The sequence below is a fragment of the Manis javanica genome, chromosome 16 (genome assembly GCF_040802235.1).
Source record: "Manis javanica isolate MJ-LG chromosome 16, MJ_LKY, whole genome shotgun sequence".
NCBI classification, from domain to species: domain Eukaryota; kingdom Metazoa; phylum Chordata; class Mammalia; order Pholidota; family Manidae; genus Manis; species Manis javanica.
This window is the reverse complement of record NC_133171.1, coordinates 3822012-3848253: the sequence shown is the minus strand read 5'-3', so window position 1 is coordinate 3848253 and position 26242 is coordinate 3822012. Positions and strand designations below refer to the sequence as shown.

Here is a 26242-nt window from a genome sequence, read left to right as displayed (position 1 = left end):
GGACAGTGGCACCTAAGGAAAATGCAGAGGGCACATAAGTAAATCAATCATCTTCTTATATAAGGAGAGAAGTAAATTCCAGAAGCACTCCCAAAACAAATCTTGGTTAACCCAGACCTTGTTGACCCTACTTGGGCACTTTAAGTTTTGACCTCTCTCTCCTGGCACCTGTTGGGGACATATCTTTGCTAAGGATGTGCAGCTGTTCCAAGGAACCACCCCAACCAAGGAGAGTTAAGTTAGCTCCTGGCACAAATGAACTTAATTATTTCTCCCTTGCTAATAAGAATGAGATTATACTGAAAGCCAAAGACCCATAATCTCTTCTTTGCAATTTATCTGAAATTTATCCCTTTCACTCTAAATTATGTTCTGGTTTGGAAAATAACTTATATGGTTACCATAAAATTAATCACACAATCAGTGTATTTTTTTCTATTTAGAAATGATTAAGACAGTCACAATCTGTGCTTAGATGAGGACTTTCTTACAATACAATTTCCAAGTACCCTCACGTTTCTTCCTTTCAATGTGTGCTCTCAGAAATGCGGATCCCAAGAGACCAGGGCACAGGGAGCAGAAGCCATATGGAGAGAGCATGCTCTCTGGTCTGAGGTCCCCCTGGGCAGTGTATGCTACCAGTTGTCCTTAAAAGGGGCCCACTTGTAAACTGGTTTCCTCTGCTAAAGGTAGTTTAGGAAAGTTCTGCTGATGGATCCCAAAGACTCAACAGTCATTTCTGAAGACATCCACTTTCTCTAATCTTAAGCAAGACATGATGTCAAAAGAGGCTCTCAGGAGGTGACCCCCTTAGCTAGGGGAGTGTCTGACCAATGGGTTTCAGCCCCGGGCAAGTTCACTATGGATTCAGTGTGACCAAAGAAATGACAGTAGAACATTCTTGGGGTGAAAGGGTTATACCTAACTTTATTTCCAGGTGGCAGGTCAGTCATTAAAATCCCATCCACTCAGAGTGAGTCTCCGTGCAGTAAGCAGGTCTCTGCCTCTGGGCCTCTGTCATCAGCCCTGCCACCACTCCGGCCTATGCTCTGCTCTCCTGCAGCCTTGCAGCCGTGTCACTGTGTCACCCAGAGCACTGGGAGCAGCTCTTTATAGAGCCAATAGCAACATATTGCCCACACGTGTGTAGTGGGCTAGCCAACCAGGGCCAGGTGAGAATCCTGGCCACAGGAACTTTTATTTTATCCACAGGGAGATAAGGGCTATGGACACAGCGTGCATAGTGGGGGAAGTGGACCAGGAAGCTATGACATCTCATAGAGCACACACTTTATTCGGGAACACTAAAGTGAGGACTTCAGTGAATGAAAGAGACTGCTGTCAGGAATTTGGCTGACCAGCTTCATAGCTGGGAACTCCTACCAGGAGAGCAGGCAGGTGGTACAAGTATGGGCACCATAGCTGCCAAAGAGAATGTCTTTATAATTCTTGAATGAAAAACTGCATGTTATAGTAATAATTTGATTGGAGAGTGGGATAAAAATCCTAGAATGTACCAATAAAAATGGGAAGAAGAAAGAAGTGATGGGGTGCAAGGGAGAGAGAAAAAATAGTATTAAAAAATAAATTATTTACTGATTTTTTTTCTTGTGTTTCTTACTGTCCTTGTGGGGAAAATGAAGTTCCTATAGCCAGAATCCTCACCTGTCCCTAAACTACTTAATGATGTAATTGGCCTACTGATAGGCTAATACTTCCACACTCTTAGGCAATTAAGCTATTTTTACTGAATCACTACATAAAAAGCTCTGCCCAGTGTTCTGGATGAAGGTGGATCATGGACCTGCAGACTGCTGGATGCAGATGTGATTCTAGTGCTCAACCTACCTACCGCTGGGAGAATAAAGACGGGTATAAACCTTTTTACCCCCAGAGCATTCCATTGTCATTTCTTGGTCTCACTGAATCCATAGTGAACTTGCCCACGGTTGAAACCTTCAGGCAAGGCAGTCTGTTTTCTTTGTAAGGTGTTAATTTCTTAAGTTTACCCATAAGTAGGAAGAAGTCAAGAGATACTTCATTTCTTAAGTTGGTAATACACTCAATCCTATACTTCTCTATTTAAAGATATATAAAAGACACAGGTTTCTCCCAAAAGAGAAAAAAAGAAAAAGAAAAAAAATTAAACCTTAGGCAATGTAGCAAGATATAGTTTTTAATTGATGCAATGTCCAATCTGCTAAAAAGATAAAACCCAAGTTGGGTTCCAAAAGTAAAGCCAAGAAATCTAACAAGACATTTTATGTAAGAAGCCCACCTAAAACAGACCTGAAAAATTAAATATGAAAGTTTGGGCAAAAAAAAGTACCAAGCAAATGGAAGTTTTAAAGATAGAGGGTTTAGATATTAAATCAAACTCTGGTATTGAGACAAATGCCACCACACAAGGAGAGTTTGCTGTGCACATTTTTTTAGGAAACAAATGGGGAAAAAAACTCTAACCCTTTGCAAAGCACTAATTTCCCTAATATATAAATATCTTAGGGAGGCAGAGAAAAGGAGATTAGCCTAACAGGGAACAGGTGAGGACATCAATGAAGTCACACAAGGGCAATGCCAACAAACATTTTAAAAGGTATTTGCCCCCAGTAATAGACAATACCTTTCCCACCCGTCAGACTGGCTAATCACACACAGAAAAACGTGGAGACGCAAACAGCAACACAGATTGCAAACTTGGGCATGCTTTTTGGTGGGTGATTTGCTGTTTAAAAATTGAAATGCTATATCCTTTAACACAGGCCTTCCACTTCCAGAAATTTATTCTTAGCCAAAAAACATTCACACAAGTGCTTTAAGATAGGGACTGAGAACATTCAAAATGTCACTCGTTAAGAGATGAGCTAATACTGCAGCACATCCAAAAGGGCGGCTTTTAAAGGAAGCTCTTTGTAAGGGGGAGTTTCTGAGGAACACTACCGAAGAACCTATAAGTAAAAGCACTCAGGGTGAGCCAGTGTACATCACAGAGTCCATTCTTGTCCAGGTTGCCCCCAACACCCCCAGATGGAAATAAAGCACAATCACACTGATTTAGCAAGAATACAGGGTAAAATCTATAGCCACAGACCCACTTGAGGGCTTTCTTCTAAGTGGAGAGGGGCTGGGGAAGGCTTTCCCTTACTCCAATACATTTTTGTGTGGTTTCAGAAAAAGGTTAGTAATCAAAATACATTAAAACATCTTTTTAAAGTGTGTTAATGTTTTCTGCTATAGCAAAACAAAATCTGTTCTATTTTTAACTGTTTAAAATCTATTGAATGATGATCTACAATTTAGAAGAATTTAGGTATAGACTTCATCAGCCTATTGTTTTGTTTTTGGAAGACAGTGAGGACTTAAGTTGCTACAAGCCAAAATTACTTAGGACATCAGCTTTTACTCTGGTATTAAAGTAGGGAGCAAATGCCACAGCTGTGAGAATTTGAATGAGAGGATCTGGGGTGTGAGATAGGAAAGTGATGTTTTCACATTGGGACCCCCCAGGGACACAGGATTCACTGCAGTGAGGGGTACCTCAGGTATCAGCGAAGCTTCAGCTGGGTGTCCAGAGGTCTCACGTGCAGAGAGGAGGTTGTGTCCGTTTCCATCCACCGCACGGCCAATGTCATAGCCAGAAAGAGCAGAGCAGCCACTCTGTTGTGCATATCATTTGCCAAGAGGGTAACCCGGTGGGGCTTCACTCTAATAGCAGAGGGGACAGGACAGGAATGACATGGCCAACCAAGGCAGAATCATTCAAAACACCAGGGCTCTTCTCCCCCAGAAGTGTCAAGTAAAGATGATTTCTGCCTTATTTTCAAAGCCAAAGTTTGTATATTGCCAAAAGTCATGTCAGAAATGGAATACTAACAGCCTTCATTTTCAGAGTAGGAAAAGGCAGCTTACCTTTGCCAGTACCAGTAATAATTATTTTGTTGAAATACATCAAAACTCTCCTGTCTAGCCATTTATCCAGAAACTTTACAGAATGAGACCAGGAATCCAGTTTTTACTCCTGCATCAAAAATGAAAGCTTGTTGGGCAAAAGCTGCTCAACCTGACAAATGCTGCTCACAACTACCTCACAGACTGTAGATTTAGTGGCAGATCCTGCGAGGCAAATAATTGCTGGACTTTAATGAAATTAGGATAAAGGTGTGGGTGGGGGCAGGGGTACTGGAGTCACCTTGGGAAACTGCAAACTATCTCTCTGGCCCCAAGATGCCAGTCCCTCCCTCAAATGTCAGGCCTGGGGAAGCCTGCCTGAATCCAGGAGGCCGGGGGTATGTGTGTTGGGTGACTTAGAAGCACACAGAAGTCTCTCCCCTATGACAGCAGATGGAGAGTCCCCTTTAATAACTAAAACCTTGAGACAAATACCACAAATTGTTATTTCCCTCCTCAGTTCAATTATCTTCTAACTATTGGAACCAGCATCTAGTGGATTTTCTAAATATCCCTTGCAGGTTGAAATCATTATCCCAACCAGATGATGAGAAGTGGTACCACTCACACACACACACCCTTAATGCGGGTTCAGAAAAAACTTAAAGGAAGCATTCCGGTGGTTCAGTATTTTTTTTTAAAGCTTCCCAAATTTCAACGTGCATATTAATTACCTTGGTATATTGTTTAAAATGTAGGTTCTGATTAAATAGATTTGGAATGAAGCCTCAGATTCGGCCTTCCTAGCCAGCTAGCTCCCATGCACTACACAAAGTCTCAAAGTTGAAGAAGATAACTTTTGAGTCTAAATAGGGGCATTTGGGTTTGGCCATTTCCCTGTAGCTTGTTAATAACTAACTATTCCACTATTCAAGTGCTTAATGTATTCTGTATTTACCTGTAAGGTGGAAAATGATAATCACGAGTTCAAATCATTCAATCATTCACCCATTATTTAATGAATTCCTAGTAGGGTGATGGAGCAGAGCTGTATGCTAGCAGGATTTCCCCAGGCTTTAAGGGAGATACTATCTGTTAGCATTATGGCACACATCTGAGGTGCCACCCATACTCAGTTTCCTTTTCTTCCTTAATAGCAGAACCTGATTTTATTTACAGGCAGCAATAGATAAAGAGACCTGTCTCTAAAAGACATTTCCTAGCTCTCCCCTTGCAGGTAGATGTAGTCCAAGTCTGGCTAATAAAAATGTAACTAGAACAACGATAAGGGGATTGAGGAAACCTGGATAAGCAAAGGGAGTTGCTTAGCTGGAAGGCCTTTTATCCTCTATCCTTTCCCCAGACATAGAGCTAAGATGTTATGGCTGGAGCCACAACTCTGTACCTATTTTTGGCCTATGAAGTGACATCAAGGAGGAAGTCATGCACAAGAATATAGGATCTGAAAGAGAAGGTTCTGGGTCCCTGATGATTGTAGACCCTGTACCAGTGCTAAACTGGCCTTCCTCCAGGTTTCTTTTACTTAAGACATAAATGTCTTGTTTAAGCCTTTGTTGTTACTATACTACATTAAATGCAATTCCTAAATAGTATAGCAGCGTAGACATCAAATAAAACCTATCAGTTAAGGATTCTCTTTTTGTAAAAACTTAAATCAGTTTTTTTGGTTCCTTTTCTTATGTTAGAATTTGTGAAAAGAAAATCAGAATTTTGACTATGAATGAATGACAGATAAAGCTGTAGTTGGAAAGCGGTAGTTGGGCATTGATAATAAAATGGTAAGGAGACTGAGGGAGAGGCCAGTGGTGCATGAAGAGACCTGTTGGGAAGATGGCAGGGGCCGAGGTACAGAGCCTGTGAGCATGGCTCCAGAGATAAAGACGGGCAGTCAGCACCTTTGTTGACAAGGTAGGTTCACAAGTACTGTCTTGCTGTCTAACAGCCCCAAATGCAAACTTCTTTTACTTCACCTGGCTTATTCCCATGAAGCAGGTGAGGAAAATTTATAACAGGGCCGACTACTGGCCAGTGTCCAGGGGAAGGAGGCCACTCTCTCAGCTTCCCTTAGCTCTCTGTGCAAAAGAGGCCAAAGTCCTCTGGGGATACAAGCACACGTGGCCTCTACGGTCCTAAAAGTTAAGACTTGCTATTTCCACACTGAGAAAGGAGGGTAACTGAGCAGGAATGTTAGACTTAGATTTCTCACAGGGCTGATTTTCCTCTACTGTAGCCTGCTTTTAGCTACAACCCCACCTTACTGGGACAGAGCAGGGATATGGAAAAAGGTTCATGCCATCATAATATCTACTCAACTTGAGAAAATGGCCCAGCTTACTCTTTAACCTAATCTATATGCTGTTTTTCCTCTTTTTCCAGCCACCTAATCAATTAAGCAACTCTGAAACCAGGACAAGAGACAGACCTCCAGAGTGTAAATGAGCCTACATGGGTAAAGAATGCAGAGATCTGGTTCAACACAGTCACCTAAATAACCTTATTCTTTGAGAAAACTTCAAAGGAATTATTACTCACCTGTATACATTATGCCTTATGCTGACCCCTACCCAAAAGGCCCTGTAAGACCCCACACCCTTAACTGTGCCTCCTCTCTGAGGGCACCCACACTCCAGTTGGAATGTGTACCATCTTACCAAATAAACTTTCTTATTGCATAAGCCTATTGCACTTATCTCTGAACTCTTTTTCATGATAGACAAGAACTCTCCAGGCTCCACTTCTGGTGGTTAACTGTCTTTCTCACTTCTCTATTTCATTCAGCTTGCTTGTCTTAACAAAATTCTTTTCTGTTGTATGTCGGACCAGTAGGAAAGTGGAAGTTTCCAGAACATAATCTCATTCCCTCTAGCGCTCTGTGGCTCCGCCAAGTCCTGGGGTGGTAGGGATACAATTCCCTCACTGGGCAGATCAAGCAGATACTGGACACGAGGTGACCCTGGCTTCAGGATTTGGCAAGGGAACTGCCCGACCCCGAAGAGTCTGACCTTCCCTGTCCTCCCTGTTCTTCCTGGCTCTCTACTGCCTGCAGGCTGTTGACATCCGCTTCTACTCTTGTTTTAATGAGCTCCTTTCTTGCGAGCACTTGTTCTACCTGATCACGAATTCTTTCCTGATCAGGGTCAAGAACTTGCCCCCGTCCAGGTTGAGGTTTTGCCTAGTGTGTAGGAGAGACCTCTGCAGACACAGCTACCCGGCAACATTCACCATCACTTCCACCCCCTGCCTGCAAAAGAAAAATTGGCTGTCTTTCCTTTAGCAAACCAAAGCTAGGCAATCAATAAATATTTGTTGAATGAATGAATAAATCAATGCATGGTGCAAGTGTAAAAGCTTTTTAATCAATAATTTAAAAGTAAAGCTAGAAGAAAAAAATCCTACCGTGCTTTAGTGTTAATGAACTCTTTACTAGCTGGTTGTTTCTTGGCAACTGCAATTTGCGCAAGAATGAGAGTAAATGTTTTTTTACATCCTGTTTGGAATGAGAACAGGAGGTTTTGTAGGAAGTATGCTCAGTTTGAACCCAGTAGAACAGGTATAGAATTTTGTATTCTCTGTTTTAGATGGTGAAAAACTGCTTCTTTCTTCTTCTCTGTTCAAGAGAATGTTCAAGCCCCAGGAAATGTAAGAAGCAGCAGGGGCACTGGGGTCTACTGTTACTTGGCTGTGTTATTTTCAGTTACTTTTCTGGACCTAGTTCATATTTACCACCTCAGACCGGATTAGTGCATTTTAACCTTAGGGGCATGTGATAAAATTCTATCCATGCTTGTTAGAAAAAGAGTATAAAACCTAAATGTGATTTATTCCCACTAGGATGTTTAAACATTTTAACAGTAAGGTATTAACAAAGGGCCATGTGGTGGAAGCTGCTCGGGCTGAGAGTGGGGGTGGGGGAATTGATAAGGGCCTGGCTATACCTGTTTGAGTTTTTTTCTGACCTACCAATAATAAGACAAATGTAAAGCAAAGATATAACGGGCTTAGGCTACGTCCGGGGAAGACTGTGAACCCTGTAGTACTCAGCCAATGAGGAACCAGGGGAGGGACTCGTGCACTAGGAGATAAATTATTGGCGCCAAACTCCCCAGGTGTGCCTGCCCACCAGATACCCGATCTTGCAAGACCGTCACTAAAGCCTCGCTCCGCTGTTCTCTTTGTCTCTGTGTCCACCAGTGAGTGTGTTTCTCACAATGCTGACTTCCAAAAATGTACATACATAATTTTGCATCTAATTTCAGGAGATTCAAAGCCTCCAAAACCTATTCAAGAACGCCTCCAGATTATGATCACTTGGACCAGAAGCTAAGGCCTTCTGAATTCTATGATTGGTTCTACTAATTTTGTAAGACCTACCGGCCTTATTCCAGTCTGCGCTTCCCCCCAGTGAAAAAAATGAGGGCCACAGTAGATCGATGCAACAAGCAAGAGGTTTCTTATGCCAGATAGCTGGGGTAGAAGTGTCTGCCCGACACAGCGAGTTTCAATGAGGACCCCGAGCACTCAAAGCCAAGGGTTTATATAGCATTTTCAAAGCACTTGACTCATAGTAATTTTCCGCAGCTACGCATTATTTTTGCAAGTCACACATCCTGGGGGTTAAGCAAGAGCAAGATAAGACCACTCCTCAATTGTTAGGGTGGTTCAGCAAGATAAGCTGACCAGAGTCACAACCACCCACAACTTGGTATGCATGATTAGCTGACCAAGGGTCACAGCTGCCCACAACCCGGTGTCCATGATTAACTTGTTTTTCATGCTTTACCCAGTTCCTCTTTCCCCGAGTCACACACTCAGAAAATGGCTTCTCGGCCCTTAAGATGGCTATTCTTATGCTAACCCATTCCCATTCTTACATTCCCCTCTTCTTCTGGTATCTATTTCAATCATGAAACTAGAGGTCATCTTTTTTGGTTAATACTCTGATAGTTCTGTCTTAACATCATGATTTGCATGGTGTTAATACGCTCTTTGATAAAAGTAACTAGGTGGTTTAGGATGCAGGGGCCAAAGGTTAGAATTAATATTAAGATTATCAGTGGCCCTACTAGAGTAGAGATGAGGGTAGTGAACCATGGTGAGTTGAACCAGGACTCAAACTACCCTTGGTTTTGCTCTCTTTCTTTCTTTCTCTTTGTTAACCCTTCCCTAACTTTGGCCATGGAATCTTTTACTACTCCTGAATGGTCTACATAGAAACAACATTCTTCTTTAAGGGCAGCGCACAGTCCACCTTGCTGGAGGAACAACGTGTCTAAACCTCTTCTATTTTGTAGGACTACCTCTGACAAGGAAGTTAAAGAGTCTTGCAGGGTGGATATGGATTTTACTATCTCTTCTAAGTCTGCATCTATGGCTTCTCTGAGACTGTGGTAATGCTGGTTTTGGAGAACTAGTGAGGATGCCCCTGTGGCTACCCCTGCTGCCCCTAGGCCGAGGCCTAGTAAGAGGAAGAGAGTCAGACTCACAGGTTCTCGTTTGACTCGAGGTGGAGACCGGCCTAGTTGGGACAGGACCTTGTCATAGGAATGGTAAATGAGGCGGAGTATTAACTGTACTAAAACACAAAAGTCAGAAGTTTCGTCTAACTTCTGGGAATGAACACATGGAGTGACTCTGGTTTGGCAGGCCCACCACCTGTTAGATGGGGGAATATAATAAGTTGGGGTTGTGCTTATTACTTCTGTCCTGTTGCAGAGGGAGGTGTAAGTTTTAGGGACTTTCCCAATGCAGGTTCCTTGTCCACTTACAGAGGATAAAGTGAGTCTTGGTCCTTTTTGCTGCCATCTACACTGGGAGGGGTCAGAAGACTGGTTGACAGCATTAACAAATGCTATACCTTCATAGTAAGGGGGGGCAACATCATAGCATAACCAGCAGGAGTGAGTTAGCTTGGGACGGGAATTGTTTATAACTTGGAAAGTGCCTCTGATTAAACTAAGGAGCCGGGATTGCTGGCTTTCTATAGTGGGGGCCAGTGTCTAAGTTGGGCTCAATAGGCTCTGGGTGAGGGACTTAGGGGGCTGTGTTGTCTTGAGGGGCTGTCCAGGGGCTTCGGGTGCTCTAGGATTCAACAATTTATTTGGACCTAAGGCCGTCGTGACCATTGGCTCAACTTTTAATTTGACCCGGATACGGCTTCCAAAAAGGGGGCTCTGATAGAGATATAGGCCCCATGTTAACCCTGACTGCCATCGGGTATCCTTTTTTCCCTGTTCTGTGAACTGGAGCCTGAGCAGATTACAGTCTTGATTGTACCTAGTTCGGGTGCATGGTTTAATAAACGAGAGAGTGATGAGCTGGGGAGTTACCTGCCACTTCCACTCTCCGTCATTGGTGGTAACACAACTCCATTGTGCACAGTAAAGGGACTCAACCCCTCCGCACTGCCGCCTCTCTGGCCCCGTTCGAAACCCAGGGCACGCATAAAACCCATTTCGACTCACGGAGACTTGGCGCTGTTTTTTTCGCCAGTCTTCCCCTCCCATTCCTTCTATGTCTGCTACTCTGTCTAGGTTAAAGTACAGGTCAGGGAACCATGTACCTAAGGGGGTTGTGTGGGAAGTGCTGTTGTATACTTCATGTGTTTCCCAGTTCTCTATTTCCCAGGTGAGCCGATAGAGGGTATGGGGGTTAGAGTCGCTGGGTGTAACAGGGGAAAGGCATACTATAAGTAATATTAGTGGGATAGGTGTGAACGGCACAGTCTTAGCTTTTGAGGATTGTCTTTGTCCGGCTGACATTGTCATTTCGGAACAGAGTTTTTGAAAATGGTGCGTGGGTCAGCTAGGCGGCGTTGGTGTCTCTGGACGTGCACCTGGTCACTGGTGTTTTCTGGTGATTTTAAGCCGGAGAGGGTTCTCAGCAGATTGGGCCCTCCATGTGAGATGGTCATCAGCTGTCTCGGCTGAGACAACAGGTTTCACATGGGAGGTGTGGATCCAGGTGGCGATCCCGCCAACCTTGACCGCTGTTGGGGTGGTCAGCAACACTAAATAGGGTCTTTCCACCGTGGCTCGAGGGTTTGCGCTCGGTGCCACCTTACAAACAAGAAGTCTCCAACTTGGAAAGGGTAGGCTGCCTCTGGGGTGCCAGGCTTGTAGGCTGCTTCAAGTTGAGACCACACTTCTCTTTGGACTGTTTGGAGAGCTTTTAGCCTATTGTATAGATCACGGTTATTAGTCTGGGTTATGGGGAGGGAGTCACGCAGGCAGGTAAGCGGGGCGGGGGAGCCGTACAAGATTTCAAAGGGCGTTAGATTGAGACAGGTAGGGGTGTTCCGAGCTCGGAACAAGGCTAAGGGGAGGAGCACCACCCAGTCTGAGCCATGAGGGAGGAGCACCACCCAGTCTGAGCCAGTCTCTATGGTCAATTTAGTTAAGGTCTCTTTTAGGGTTTGATTCATTCTTTCTACTTGCCCTGAACTCTGGGGTCTATACATGCAATGTAATTTCCAATCAGTTCCCAAATACTTAGCGACCCCCTGACTTACCCAGGCAATGAAAGCGGGTCCGTTGTCAGATCCTATTACCTTAGGTATCCCGAATCGAGGAAATATTTCTTCTAGTATTTTCTTTGTTACTACTGCAGCCATTTCCTGCCTTGTTGGAAAGGCTTCAACCCATTCTGAAAAGTTATCTACAAATACTAGAAGATACTTATTTTCCTGGTTTAATTTCAGTGAAGTCTATTTCCCAAAACTGTCCAGGCCGGTTCCCCCTTGCCCGTTTTCTAGTCCAATTTTTCTTCCCGGGTGAGTTTGTTTCTTGACAAGGAACGCATGGCTTAACTACTGATTCAGCTACCTGCTGCAGGTTTGGCACATACCACCCAGAGTTTAAGACAGTCTGAATAAGTTTGTGCGCTCCTAAGTGTGTCCATTGATGCATCTGTTTGATTATGGTTTTGGCAGTTGCTTGGGGTAGGATGATTTTTTCATCTTGGGTACACCAGGCTCTCTTCTGTTCATTAAAATAGTGAGTACGGTCTTTGGAGATTAATTCTAGATCTTCTGGGCTATACTGATAGGGTGGCAGGCTTGGCTCAGGCGGGGTTTCAGAGAGGAAGATGTCTACTGTCTTTGAGGCCGCTTCTTGGGCAGCCTGATCAGCCATATTATTGCCTATGGCGATGTGGGACTTCCCGTGTTGGTGACGGGGCAATGGATTATACTTACTTTGGCTGGTTTGTGCAGAGCTTCTAAAAGGGCCGTGATTTCTGGTTTGTTTTTTATTTCTCTTCCTTTGGAGGTGAGGAGTCCTCTTTGTTGGTAAATGGCTCCATGCACATGTGCTGTCACAAAGGCGTACCTACTATCTGTATAGATGTTAATTTTCTTCCTGGCCCCCAGTTCTAGCGCTCTCGTAAGAGCAATGAGCTCAGCCTTCTGCACCGAGGTTCCCTTGGGGAGGGGCTGGGCCCACACTATTTTTTTCTCCATCCACTACTGCCGCTCCTGCCTTACGCTTTTCTTGGTCTAGGTAGCTGCTTCCATCTGTGAACCAGGTGGCTTCAGCGTCCAGTAAAGGCAGGTCAGTCAAGTCTTTATGCTGCCCATGGGCTTCGGCTAGTACTTGCTGACAGTCATGTACTGGAGGTTCAAGATCAGGGTCCGGCAACAAGGTAGCCGGATTGAGACTGGTCGGCGGAGAGAATGTCACCCGGTCAGAGTTGAGTAACAGGGCTTGGTAGTGAGTTATCCGAACATTTGTAAGCCACCGAAGCAGGGGCTGCCGGATTATGCTTTCTAGCGTGTGCGGAGCGGTCACTGTTAGATTTTGCCCTAGAGTCAAATTTGTCCACATCTTTGACTAGTACTGCTGCTGCGGCAATTATTTGTAAGCATGCAGGCCAGCCGGCAGCCACTGGATCTAGTTTGATAGGTATGCTACGGGCCGTTTCCACGGTCCGAGCTTCTGAGTCAGCACCCCTTTGGCTATCCCCATTCTCTGCCACAAACAGGTGGAAAGGTTTTGTCACATCAAGGAGCCCCAGAGCTGGGGCAGACATCAATGCTAGCTTAATGGCGTCAAAAGCCTTCTGTTCTTTCTCTCCCCATGAGAACAGTCCATCTTTGGTGAGAGGATAAAGGGGGGCCGCCATCTCTGCGAATCCAGGGATCCAGAGCCTGCAAAATCCTGCCGTCCCTAGGAATTCTCTGACTTGCTTAGGAGTCTTAGGCAAAAGGATATGGAGAACAGTCTCTTTCGTCGTGTCTGACAGCCACCTCTTCCCTTCTCGTAACACATAGCCCAGGTAGCTTACCTGTCGTTTGCAGATTTGCGCTTTCTTGGCTGATGCCCAATATCCTAGAGTTCCTAATTCTACCAGAAGTCTCTCCGTCCCTTTCAGGCAATCTTCTTTCATTTCAGCTGCAAGTAGAAGATCATCAACATATTGCAGCAAGGTTACCTGGGGATTAGCTTCTCGGTATAGCGCCAGGTCTTGGTTGAGAGCTTCATCGAAGAGGATGGGGGAGTTTTTGAATCCTTGCGGGAGCTGAGTCCATGTGAGTTGCCCTGCCACTCCTCTGTCTGGGTCTCTCCATTCAAAGGCGAAAAGTTCTTGACTTTTCGGCGCAAGTTGGAGGCAGAAGAAGGCATCCTTTAAATCTAAAACGGTATACCAGCCTTGGAGAGGTGGCAAGGAACTTAAAAGATCGTAAGGGTTAGGAACTGTGGGATGAATGTCTATTACCTGCTTGTTAACTTCTCGCAGATCCTGGACTGGACGGTATTCACTTGTGCCTGGCTTCCTGACAGGGAGGAGTGGGGTATTCCAAACAGATTGACATCTGTGCAATATCCCCAACCAGAGGAATCGGGCGATGTGGGGCCGGATTCCTTCTCTGGCTTCCCTCGGCAAAGGGTACTGGCAAACTGCTATGGGGGTGGCTTGTGGTTTTAGTTCAACATAGACAGGAGGCCTATGTTTGGCCTTCCCGATTCCCGCCGTCTCTGCCCATGCCTGAGGGAACTTTCTTAGCCACAGGCTGAGGTCTCCTGAGCCTGGGTTTTCTTTTTCGAATTCAAAGAGTCTATATTCATCTTCTAACATCACAGTCTTTTAAGCTGCGGTCCCTCTGGCAGGAAATGTATCTGGGCTTTCATTTTTGTGAGCAAGTCTCTTCCTAATAAAGGATATGGGCAATCTGGGATTACGAGGAAAGAATGAGACACTAATCCTGTTCCCAGGTCTACCGTCCATGCAGTGGTCCAAGAATATAATTTATTTCCCGTGGCTCCCTGAACCCATGATTTCCGATTGGAGAGCAGTCCGTCAGCCTGTTGCAATACTGAATGCTGTGCCCCAGTGTCCACTAGGAATTGAGTAGGTTTCCCCTCCACAGTTAAGGTTACCCTAGGTTCGGGGAGGGGTTCCGAACCCCGTACCCCCTAATCACTGTCTTCATGCATTGTCAGAATTTTGGGGTGGGCAACGGGTTTTTCCCACTGCTGAGGTTTCTTTTTCTTGTTTGGGCATTCCCTGGCCCAATGCCCCTTCTCTTTACAGTACGTGCATTGATCTTTGTTGAGCTGTTGTCTCCTGCCGCCTGGCCCTGGCTTAGGTTCTCTGGTCTCTCTCACAACAGTGGTGAGGATTTTATGGAGGTTGCGCTCTTGTCATTTTTCTTTCCTCAGCTCCCTTTCCTCAATCTCTCGCAGCTTCCTACTCTTTTTCTTCCTCCGTCTCTCTATTATGATACACTTTCTCTACCACCTGTGCTAAGTCTCGTAGGGTTTCGTCCTGCAGTCCTTCAAGCTTCTGCAATTTCCTTCTGATATCTTTATGAGACTGATCTATAAAGGCTACAGTAACTGTGGCCTTATGTTCTTCACTGACTGGATCATACGGAGTGTATTGCTGAAAAGCCTCCATGAGTCTTTCTAAAAATGCTGAGGGGGATTCGTCGGGTCCTTGAAGGACTCCCCTTACCTTAGCCAAATTGGTGGGGCGCCTCGCCGCTCCCCGGAGACCTGCCATCAGAGCCTGGAGGAAGACTTTCAGGTGCTCCTTACCTTCTGGGGTGTTGAAGTCCCAATCGGGTCTGGTCAGAGGGAACCCTTCATCAATAATGGCTGGGTTCTGAGTGGGTCGCCCATCGGCTCCCAGTACATTTTTCCGGGCCTCTGGGAGGATCTGGTCTTTTTCCTCTGTTGTAAACAGGACCTGTAACAACTGGTTGCAGTCATCCCAAGTGGGCTGATGGGTGAAAAGTAAAGATTCAATCAGATTAGTCAACCCTTTGGGATTTTCTGAAAAAGGGGGATTTTGGGTCTTCCAGTTGTAGAGGTCTGAGGAGGAGAAGGGCCAATACTGTAGGAGTTGTTGGCCATCCTCAGAGGGGGGGCTGAGGGCTCAAAGGGGAGTGCCACAGTGGCCCCTGGTGAGGGGGCCCTGCGGCTCCTCGTTCCTCTGGCTGGGCCAATGTTCTGCCCTCCATTGGCCTGGGGGGTCGGAGGGGGTGGGGGAATGATGGGAATGGGAGGAACTGGAGGGGGAGGTAGGGGAGGAATAGGGACCAGGGGTGGGGGTAGGCTGGAGGGGAGCGGCAGGAGGGTATGGAGGGGGAGAATCGAGGAGGGGAAGGTCTGCATCAGGGGGTGAAGACAGAACTTTTTTAGGTTCTTTCGGATCACCACGGAGTGCAAAAACCTATGAGGATGGGTGGGGTAAGAAGGGCTGGACCCAAGAGGGGGGTTCTGTGACTAAGTCTTCCCAGACAAGAATGTAAGGAATCTGGTCCTGGTGTGTGAGGAATCCGGTACTGAAAACTTTCTTCTTGACTGCCTGTATAAGGGGAAGAGAGAAAGATCCCCTGGGAGGCCAGCCAACCTGAAAATCCGACCATTCGGCCGATGCCAGAGTGTACCATTTATCTTTCTTAACAAGAACAGAAAGATTATGTGCTCTACTCTTTACGTCTCCCCAGTATCTTTCAGTCAAGTCTAAGGGAGTTGATACTGTCTGACCCCTGGTGCCAAAAATGAGCATCGGTCCAAGTCCACAGACATACAAAAAAGACAAAAGTAACAGACCTATGCGCCCCTGCCATGAGCGCCACACACTACTAACAGAATTTCCAGATGCGGGTTTCTCTAAAGAATTTCCCCTCTCAGGAGGGAAGTTACTGCTTCCCTGGGACTGTGGAGCATCCTCCAGAATCCCCGTGACTGCCGCGTTAAGGTACATCTACCTGCCACTTGAAGCCACTACAGATCAGCCGGCATGGAACTTTCTGATTAAACACAAAATGTTATTACAGGTCTGACAAGAGACACACGGATACAAACACAGTAATACTTGTCCGGGGCAAGCCTCTGATCCTGGGCTTGTCGTTCCTCCAGCGGGGGGGGGGGGGGGGGCACGCGATCCCAGACGAGCCCCCAAATGTAAGACCTACCAGCCTTATTCCAGTCTGCGCTTCCCCCCAGTGAAAAAAATGAGGGCCACAGTAGATCGATGCAACAAGCAAGAGGTTTATTATGCCAGATAGCTGGGGTAGAAGTGTCTGCCCGACACAGCGAGTTTCAATGAGGACCCCGAGCACTCAAAGCCAAGGGTTTATATAGCATTTTCAAAGCACTTGACTCATAGTAATTTTCCGCAGCTACGCATTATTTTTGCAAGTCACACATCCTGGGGGTTAAGCAAGAGCAAGATAAGACCACTCCTCAATTGTTAGGGTGGTTCAGCAAGATAAGCTGACCAGAGTCGCAACTACCCACAACTTGGTATGCATGATTAGCTGACCAAGGGTCACAGCTGCCCACAACCCGGTGTCCATGATTAACTTGTTTTTCAAGCTTTACCCAGTTCCTCTTTCCCCAAGTCACACACTCAGAAAATGGCTTCTCGGCCCTTAAGATGGCTATTCTTATGCTAACCCATTCCCATTCTTACAATTTCTAACAGTAAAAAACAAAGTAAACCCCTTTGACTTATGTATATGCTGCTTACACTACGATTTTCTTTACAGAACCAAGTACATCCTAAAAGATTCCTGGGTTGGAATAAAGGACTTTTTCAAGCCACAAGATTCTTTTCTAAAGTGTGACAAATAGTTAAGCAGGTAAAAATGCAACAATCTGTTAACAGATGAACATAGTAATTGAAGGGTCCCCACCAGTAAGATGGCAAACTTCCGGCTTCTCTTCAGGGTCCTCGGTTCCCGCTGGCGCCACCTGAAGCCCAATCACCTCTCGCCCCCCTCCCAATCCCAGCACCTAGCCAACAGCCAACAGCCCCAGAGAAGTAACACAACAATCACCCTATGCCCCTTCCTATATAACCCAGCACCTTTCCCTAATAAAGCGGAATTCTCCGGTGAATTGCTGCTGTGTGTCGCTACTTTCCTTTCATTGGTGCCGAAACCCGGGAGACGGGACGCCCCAACTGGGCCCCATCTTCCCCCCGACACCAGCAGCAGCTTGCCCTCATCCTCTTTTTCTGGCACTGGCTCATCACACTCACCACTCCTCTCTGGCCTTTAGTTTAAGTTTTCCCCCAGAGTGGGCCACTCTTCCCCAAGCTATCACAGTGCCATTGACCGTGATCATCTGGCAAGGCCCTGACACTCAGGGATGAGGAGGGAACTCTCCCTGCCTCAGGCCTTCACGGCTGCGGCAGACCCTCAGGCCCCTCCTCCAACAGCCATAAACCCCCACCTCAGGCCTTAAACTTTTTAAGCAAAATTTCCCCGGAGTGGGCCACTCTTCCCCGAGCTATCGCAGTGCCATTGACTGTGATCATCCGGCAAGGCCCTGACACTTGGGGACGAGGAGGGAACTCTTCCTGCCTCAGGCCTTCACGGCTGCGGCGGACCCTCAGGCCCCTCCTCCAACAGCCATAAACCCCCACCTCAGGCCTTAAACTTTTTAAGCAAAATTTTGACTGTGATCGTCCAGCAAGGCCCTGACGCTCAGGGACGAGGAGGGAACTCTCCCTGCCTCAGGCCTTCATGGCTGCGGCGGACCCTCAGGCCCCTCCTCCAACAGCCATAAATCCCCGCCTCAGGCATTAAACTTTTTAAGCAAAATTTCCCCGGGGTGGGCCACTTCTCCGGGAGCTATTGCAGTGCCATTGACCGTGATCGTCCGGCAAGGCCCTGACGCTTGGGGATGAGGAGGGAACTCTCCCCGCCTCAGGCCTTCATGGTTGCAGCGGACCCTCAGGCCCCTCCTCCGACAGTCATAAATCTCCGCCTCAAGCCTTCACGGCTGTGGTGGACGCTCAGGCCCCTCCTCCAACAGTCATAAATCCCCACCTCAGGAATTCACGGCTGCGGCAGACCCTCAGGCCCTCCTCCAACAGCCATAAACGAGGTGACTCCTTTGCAGATGAGAACGCTCCCTTTTCCCCCACACCTCCTTCTGTTCCGTCCGCCGAAATCTGTTCTGTCTGCTGAAAATTCGTAGCGCTAGGTACCTCGTGATTCCGGCACTCTGCCTTCTTAGGGAAGCCTAGGTGACGACCCAGATTTCCTAAGAAATTCCGACTCGTATACGAGTTTCCGCAGACCACCAAGGATCATCGGGGACGCCCTTTGTCTCCTTGCGGTCTGCTTCCAGTCCGAGGATCTCCGTTCGTCTTCCCCTGTCTGTCTTCTTCTCTGTCCTTTAGCCATGGGAGCCTCCTCATCCCTCCCTGAAAGTTCAGCTCTTGAATGCCTGCTTAAGCATCTGGCTACCCTCTTACTGATGCCTGATATAAAACCAAAACTTCTCTGTAAATATTGCTCCCAAGATTGGCCGACATACCCCCTAGACAATAAAAACCAATGGCCCGCAGGGGGAACTCTTGATCCTAACATCACTCGCAATCTCTTTAACTACTGCCAGCGCCTGAAAAAATGGAAGGAGATTCCCTATATCGAGGCTTTTTGCCTCCTAGCTCAAAATCCCAGCCTCTGCACCACCTGCTCCCCGACCCAAGTTCTCCTAGCCTGCAAGCCGTCTCCCTCCTCTCCACACACTCCCAGTCACTCTTCGATTATCTTTGACAAGGCCGACGAGCCTCAGCCATACAGACATCCCCCTTCGGCGCCTCCCCCTCCAACAACCCCTCCACCCCCCGCCGCCGCCGCTGCTTCTTTCCCTGCGGCGGAAGCCTCCCATCCTCTCCCTTCCCCTTCTTCTCCTAAAACAGCCCCCCCGTCCTCTACCGCCGCCGCCACTGCTGCCTCTTCCCCCGCAGAAGCCTAATGTCCTCTCCCTTCAACTTCTTCTCCTACAATAGCCCCTCCCCCTTCCTCTACCGCCGCTGCTGCCTCCACCCCCACATAAGCCTCCCGTCCTCTCCCTTCCCCCTCCTTCCCTCCCTCCACCACCATCTCCTCCCTCACCTCACCCCCTCCTCCTCCGTCCCCCTCACCTCCCCCACTCCTGCAGATCGAGCCTGAGCCTTTCAGCCCCCCTCTAACTAAGTTCCAGGAGCCTCCTCCGTCTTTGCCCCCTCAGACTTGGTCCCGAGGGCCTCCCAAAATTGTCGCGGCTTTGCCTCCATCACCTGTTTCCCCCGCACAGACTGAGCCAGAACCCTTCAGTCCCCCTCAGACCCGGTCCCGAGGGCCTCCCAAAATTATCGCCCCCCTCCGGGAAGTAGCAGGATCCGAAGGCATCGTGTGCGTTCACGTCCCTTTCTCCTTAGGAGATTTAGCCCAACTAGAGAAACGCCTAGGTTCCTTTTCCACTGATCCCACGACATACATCAGGGAGTTTCAATGGACCCTCCAGTCTTACAGCCTCACACATCATGACATTTTCATGCTTCTGGCCAATACTCTCCTCCCTGAAGAGCGTAGACAAGTTTGGGACTTTGCCCAAACGCATGCTACCGAAACCCACAGGACTGACCCCACCTATTCCCCTGGCCCCACTGCTGTCCCGGAACAAGACCCACACTGGGATTATAACACCGCCGTAGGTCTCCACTCTCGAGATATTTTTGCCTCCTGCTTAATAGCAGGTCCGAAAATGGCAGCTCGTAAAGTAGTCGATTTTCAAAAGCTCCAAGACATAATTCAAAAGAGAGACGAAACCCCCTCCGAGTTCTTAGACAGACTCACTCAAGCCCTATTACAGTATACCAGCCTGGACCCAGAAACACCTGAAGGAAGACATGTCCTTATGACATACTTCCTAGCTCAAAGCTACCCCGACATTAAAGCTAAACTCAAAAAGTTACATCAGGGTCCCGCTACCCCACAGACTGAGATCCTAACAGTGGCCTTTAAAGTCTTCCATAACCGGGAGGAGGAGAAAGAACGCCGTAAACAAAAGGCTGATCAGGCCAATTTCCAGATGTTGGCCCAGCTGATAAAACCACAACCTGGGTACCCCTCTACACACAAGCCCCCCAAGGAGCTTGTTTCAAGTGCAGAAAAGAGGGACACTGGTCAAGGGTGTGCCCCTCCCCCAGATCTCCTACCACCCCATGCCCCAGATGCCACAAAAAGGGCCACTGGGGGTCTGATTGCCCAACCACCCGAAGGGGAGGCTGGACTAACAACCCCCATCCTAAGCCCTGGCAGGGCTGGCAGAAGAAGATTGACGGGGCCTGGGGGCTTCTCGCCCGACCATTTCCATCACCAAACAGGAGCCCAGGGTTACTTTAACAGTAGACAGTCGCCCCATCTCCTTCCTCCTAGATACAGGAGCCACCTTCTCAGTCTTGTGAGAATACCGGGGCCCTAACATGCCAGCCATTACTCCTATAGTCGGGGTAGGAGGTAAACAGATTTTCCCATTAAACCCCCCCCCTTTATGCACAATCCTAGACAATCCCATACCTTTATCCCACTCCTTCCTGGTTATGTCCCAGTGTCCCATTCCTTTACTAGGACGAGACATCCTTTCCCTCCTCCATGTTTCCATAACTATATCCACTCCCACAGCCACCAGTACTCCCTTTCTGATGGCCCTCATAGCCGACAACCCCCCTCTACAGAATGAAAGCTCCGGTTCCGCCCTCATACACCCTGTAAATCCCAAAGTTTGGGACATTACAAGCCCCTCCGTGGCCCTATGTCCCCCTGCCTCTATCAAATTACGTGACCCCTCTCAGTATATCTGTCAGGCCCAATACCCCCTAACCACTTCAGCCCTCATAGGCCTCCAACCCATCATTCAAGATCTCTTAAACAAAAATTACCTCAGACCCACTCACTCCCCATTTAATACCCCCATATTAGCTGTTAAAAAAAACCAACGGATCTTTCCGCCTTGTCCAAGACCTTCGCCTTATCAACATGGCCGTTGTCCCTATCCATCCCTTAGTTCCAAATCCATACACCCTTTTATCGCAGATCCCTGCCTCAGCATCCCACTTCTCAGTCCTAGATCTCAAGGACGCATTTTTTTCTATCCCTCTAGACCCCTCCTCCCAAGATTTTTTCGCCTTCACCTGGACGGACCCATGCACCAGACATTCTGAACAACTTACTTGGACAGTTTTGCCACAAGGCTTCCGAGATAGTCCCCATATTTTTGGACAAGTCCTAGCTCAAGACCTCAAACAGTTTCATCATGATCACCCCGAGTCCACTTTATTACAATATGTAGATGATCTTCTACTCTGCAGTCCCTCGTGGGAACAGTCTCAACTTGACACTGCGTCTCTACTTAACCTTCAGGCTTCCAGAGGTTACCGGGTATCCCCCGTCAAAGCTCAAATCTCTTCCCCTTCTGTCACTTACCTTGGATTCCTTCTGTCTCAACAAAGAAAGTCCATTACCTTAGACAGAAAACGACTCCTCTCTGACCTGCCCATTCCCAAAAGCAAGACAGAAATCCTTTCCTTTCTAGGCCTGGCTGGGTATTTTAGAGTGTGGATCCCTAACTTCTCCCTGTTGGCAAGACCCCTATATGACCTCAGCAAGGGCCCCCCTGAAGAACCATTATCATCCTCACCCCGACACTCCTTCATTAAGGTAACAACAAAGCCGACAGAGTAGCCCCGTCAGTTGCCCTATCAGAAGACACACCAGACAATAATCCATCTGCCCTTGCAGTTTTAGCCTTATCACAAGACACCCTCTGCTACCAGGACAGAGTCTCTCTTCCGCCTCTTACATGATCTGTTCCATCCCAGCCCCCAATCCTTGATCCATTTTTTACAATCTTTTTTTCCTCTCTCTCCTGAAGACAAAACCCTACTTAACCAAATCACCTGCAAGTGCACCATCTGCCAACGCACTAACCCTAATACCCCCCTCAATGCCCGACCCTTCCCAGCTCATCAATCAAGGGGTAATGTCCCCACTGCAGATTGGCAAATAGACTTCACTAACATGCCCCCTGTACGGCGTACCAGATACCTACTTGTGTTAGTAGATACATTTTCAGGATGGGTCGAAGCTTTCCCCACCACTAACAAACGAGCATCCGCAGTTGCCTCTATCCTCCTCACCCAGATCTTTCCTAGGTTCGGGATGCCCACTTCCCTCCAATCAGATAACAGCCCTGAGTTCATTGCCCAAATTATCCAGAACCTCTCCAAGTCGCTCTTGCTCCCCTGGCATTTACATTGTCCTTATCGACCACAAGCTTCGGGAAAAGTAGAAAGAGCCAATAGGACTCTAAAAGACATCCTGATCAAACTATCTCTAGAACTACACCTTGACTGGGTTCTCTTACTTCCCTTAGCTCTACTCCGCATTCGAGCCCTCCCAAAGAAACCTTCCTTCTTGTCGCCCTTTGAGATCATGTACAGCCGCCCGATTCTACCCCCAGGGCTCCCTTCCCACAAAGGACCAATTCCTCCCAATATGGCCCTTCCACTACTCTCTCTCCTCCGCACTGAATTGTGGAAATATCAGGATTGGCTCCTTCCTGATCATCCGCCTCCCAAAATCCTCCTGTCTTACAGCCCGGCCAACTAGTGTTTTATAAGCCACCAGAGGATCGCCCTCTCTCACCCCGAAATGGGAGGGTCCACACCCAGTTATTCTCTGCACCCCCTCAGCTGCCAAGCTCTCACTGCCTGATAACTCTGTCACCCCTTGGATTCATATCTCCAGGTTGAAACCAAATACCCAGGACCCACCTTCTCTGGACACCCAAGACCCATCAGTCACAATCCAGAGTCCTTTGGATACAGCCCAAGACGCTGTCTACTCTACCACGCCTCATCTCTCTGATCCCTTGAAGCTCCACATCTCCCGTGCACCCCCTTTGCCATCCATACCCGAATCATGACTTTTTCCTCCTTTACTGCTTTCTCACTTTTTTCCTCATTCCTATTGTCTTCCCCACCACCCCAGCCTCCTTTGTATGGCGATTCAAAGTCAGACAGACTTACACACAGCATCAAACAAAGGTTACCGCCCTCATTGCCTCATCAGACTGCCCTCTGAAAGGCTGCTCTGAGCCTTTGTACCTCCACTTTCCTCCCTCCACCGAAGTGTTCACTTACAGCTACCTTTATTCTCCCTACCTCTGCTTCCTCTATGACGAAAGACAAGCCTATTGCAAGCGATGGCAAGACACCTACGGGGGATGTCCCTACTGGTCTTGCGCCATTCACTACATGGGTGACTTTCAGTACCCACAGTATTACTCCTCCAACCGTTTCATGAAATATCCCAATGGCTCATTCTCCTTATCAATCTCAGATCCCTGGGACTCTCGATGGGCTGCTGAAGTCACAGCCTCAGTTTACTACGGGGGGTCCTCGACCCCCCACGGTACCCTTCATATCTCTCGAAAGTATGTTCCCTCTCACTCCCAGATCTCTCAAGTTGCATCAGATATCAGACATTCCGAAAAAGTCATTATCCAAACTCTTGATGGCTCCTCTTCATCTTCTTATTCCTCTTACTCTTGGTTACAGCTCATTCAAGACACCACCATCTTTCTCACCCACACCCTCAACACAGCCAATTGTTTCTTGTGTGCATCACTACAGCGCCCACTGCTGGTCACCGTGCCCCTTAATATTTCCAACTACTACTTCCATGCAGAAGGACAACCCCTCTGCCTCCTGGCAGACATACCCCTATGGGAACCAGAATACGCAGATAATCTCACCATCCACCACTGTGTAGGCCCAATTCCACCCCCTCCAGCGCACTTCACTGCCTCTCTATCTACACCCCTACGTCCGGCTCTAAGACTTTTACACAACTGGGACACTTCTTTTGGTGTAATGGCAGTCTTTTCAACTCACTGCCTCTCAACTCCGATACACCCTGCATTCTCATCACCCTAATCCCACAACTTACACTTTACAGCATGGCAGAATTCCTTGAGCTCCAACCTCCCTTGCCCTCGCGCACAAAAAGGGCTGCTTTCCTTCCCATCATGGTCGGTATCTCTTTGATCACCCCAGCCATTGGGGCAGGGTTTTCGGGAGGAGCCTTGGGTCACTCTCTATGGGCAGTTAGAGATCTTGACGCCAAACTTGATGGAGCCCTGACATCCACTGCCAATTCCCTAGCCTCTCTCCAAAGACAGGTCACTTCTGTAGCTAAAGTCACCCTTCAAAACTGGCGGGCCCTAGATCTGCTTACAGCCGAGAAGGGCAGCACCTGCGTCTTCCTCCAGGAAGAGTGCTGCTATTACATCAACGAATCCGGCATTGTAGAAACTGACATCACCAAACTCACCGACCTTGCCTCCACTCTGCTTCCAATTCCAACCCATTCTCTTCAATACTAACAAACCCCCTCCTTACCTGGCTCTGGCCCATTGCAGGCCCCATAAGTCATTCTTCTCGTCTGTCTCTTCTTACCCTGTATAATAAAGTTCATCAAATCCCAAGTCGGAAAAATCTCTAATCAAGCTTTCAACCAGCTTTTACTCAGGAACTACCAGCTTCTGGCCACAGAAGATCCCTCACCCTCACGTGACCTCCTCACCACACGCTGAGATGGACCCCTCTCTCCACTGGAAACTGTTCCTGGAAACAATGGCCGCAGACGCCTGGCTCCTGACACCCATATCCTCTTGGCACCATTGAAATCAACAGGTCCTCGACCTATGGTTACAGGGAACCTTCACTGATTTCCAACCTGAAGAAGTCCACATCTACTCATCCTTACTGTGGGGAATCCTATCAACCCTTTCCTCCCAATCCTCGAGCCCTCACTCCCTTCTCCGCCCCCGTTCAGCAGGAAGCAGTCAGAGAGAAAGCAACGTCCACAACCCCATAGAGGAGAAAGTGGGGAATGAAGGGTCCCCACCAGTAAGATTGCAAACTTCCGGCTTCTCTTCAGGGTCCTCGGTTCCCGCCGGCGCCACCTGAAGCCCAATCACCTCTCGCCCCCCTCCCAATCCCAGCACCTAGCCAACAGCCACCAGCCCCGTGGAAGTAACACCACAATCACCCTATGCCCCTTCCTATATAACCCAGCACCTTTCTCTAATAAAGTGGAACCCTCCGGTGAATTGCTGGTGTGTGTTGCTCCTTTCCTTTCAGTAATCATTGTGTTACAATGTTAAAATTAATTCCAAAGAACATATTAAGTACTAATTCTTCTCTGACAGCAGTTGAGATTTCCCTGGGGTGATGAGGCAGACAGGGGCATTCTGGAAGCAGTAAGATATATAAAATACGTGATTTTGAAAGTTTTATTCAAAGCTTTTTTGGGGGGAGTAAGAAAATATTTGTGGGGAAAACAGAACTTTCTAACCAAGATTCCCGCCTGGCCTTAGTAGTGCCCACTGTGTATATAATAAGAGCCTCTTTGCACATTTCTGGGATGTTTACTGGCAGCAGGCCCGCTGGCCAGTCACAGGATTGCGGTCCAGGGTGGGGGTGGAGAGGAAGTACACATTCTCTCCTCCCCACAGTCACAGGGGACCTGCCCACAGGGTTCTGCCTGGTGCAGTGGGGAGTCTGAGGAACAGCGAGGAGGCCAGCGCCAGGGATCAGAGCAAGGAGAGACTAAGCATAGGAATAAACCCTTTCATTCCCAACCTCTCGCCTTTGTCTTCCTTCCGTCTCACCAAATTAACAGAAAACTTGCCCCAGGCCAATAACACCCTCCTCCCGAGCTACATTATTACTTTCGCATTAAACAGATATGCACGTAGTCAAATGCAAAAAGTCGTATTTTTTTTAAGATAAAAAGGAAGACTTCAAAGAAATGTCCCACTGACTCATTGTTTGTCTCATGCCTTGGGGACTCCCACTTCGCCAATTCACATGCCTCTCATTTTAGAGGTTCTCCGGTGCAAAGTTAGTAAGTGTTAAACAGAAAGCAATTTAAATAGTAAAATGACTTTTCTGTACCACAAAGAATATAACTAGCACAAATGGAAGGAGTTATTATTTTTAAAAAGGAATGCTTACGCGGGTCTCCAAGAGACTGAGGACA

At 47.7% G+C, this 26242-nt stretch overlaps 1 protein-coding gene across 1 annotated transcript in view; it reads right to left on the bottom strand.

The window, feature by feature from the left end:
- The window catches only part of C16H6orf52 (chromosome 16 C6orf52 homolog), a 53707-nt gene that overhangs the window by 24766 nt on the left and 2699 nt on the right, over positions 1–26242 (bottom strand). Inside the window, exon 3 of the mRNA XM_073225008.1 lies at positions 14943–15126. Within this exon, the coding sequence (XP_073081109.1) occupies positions 14943–15126 (184 nt within the window). The remainder of the gene's footprint in view (positions 1–14942; positions 15127–26242) is intronic.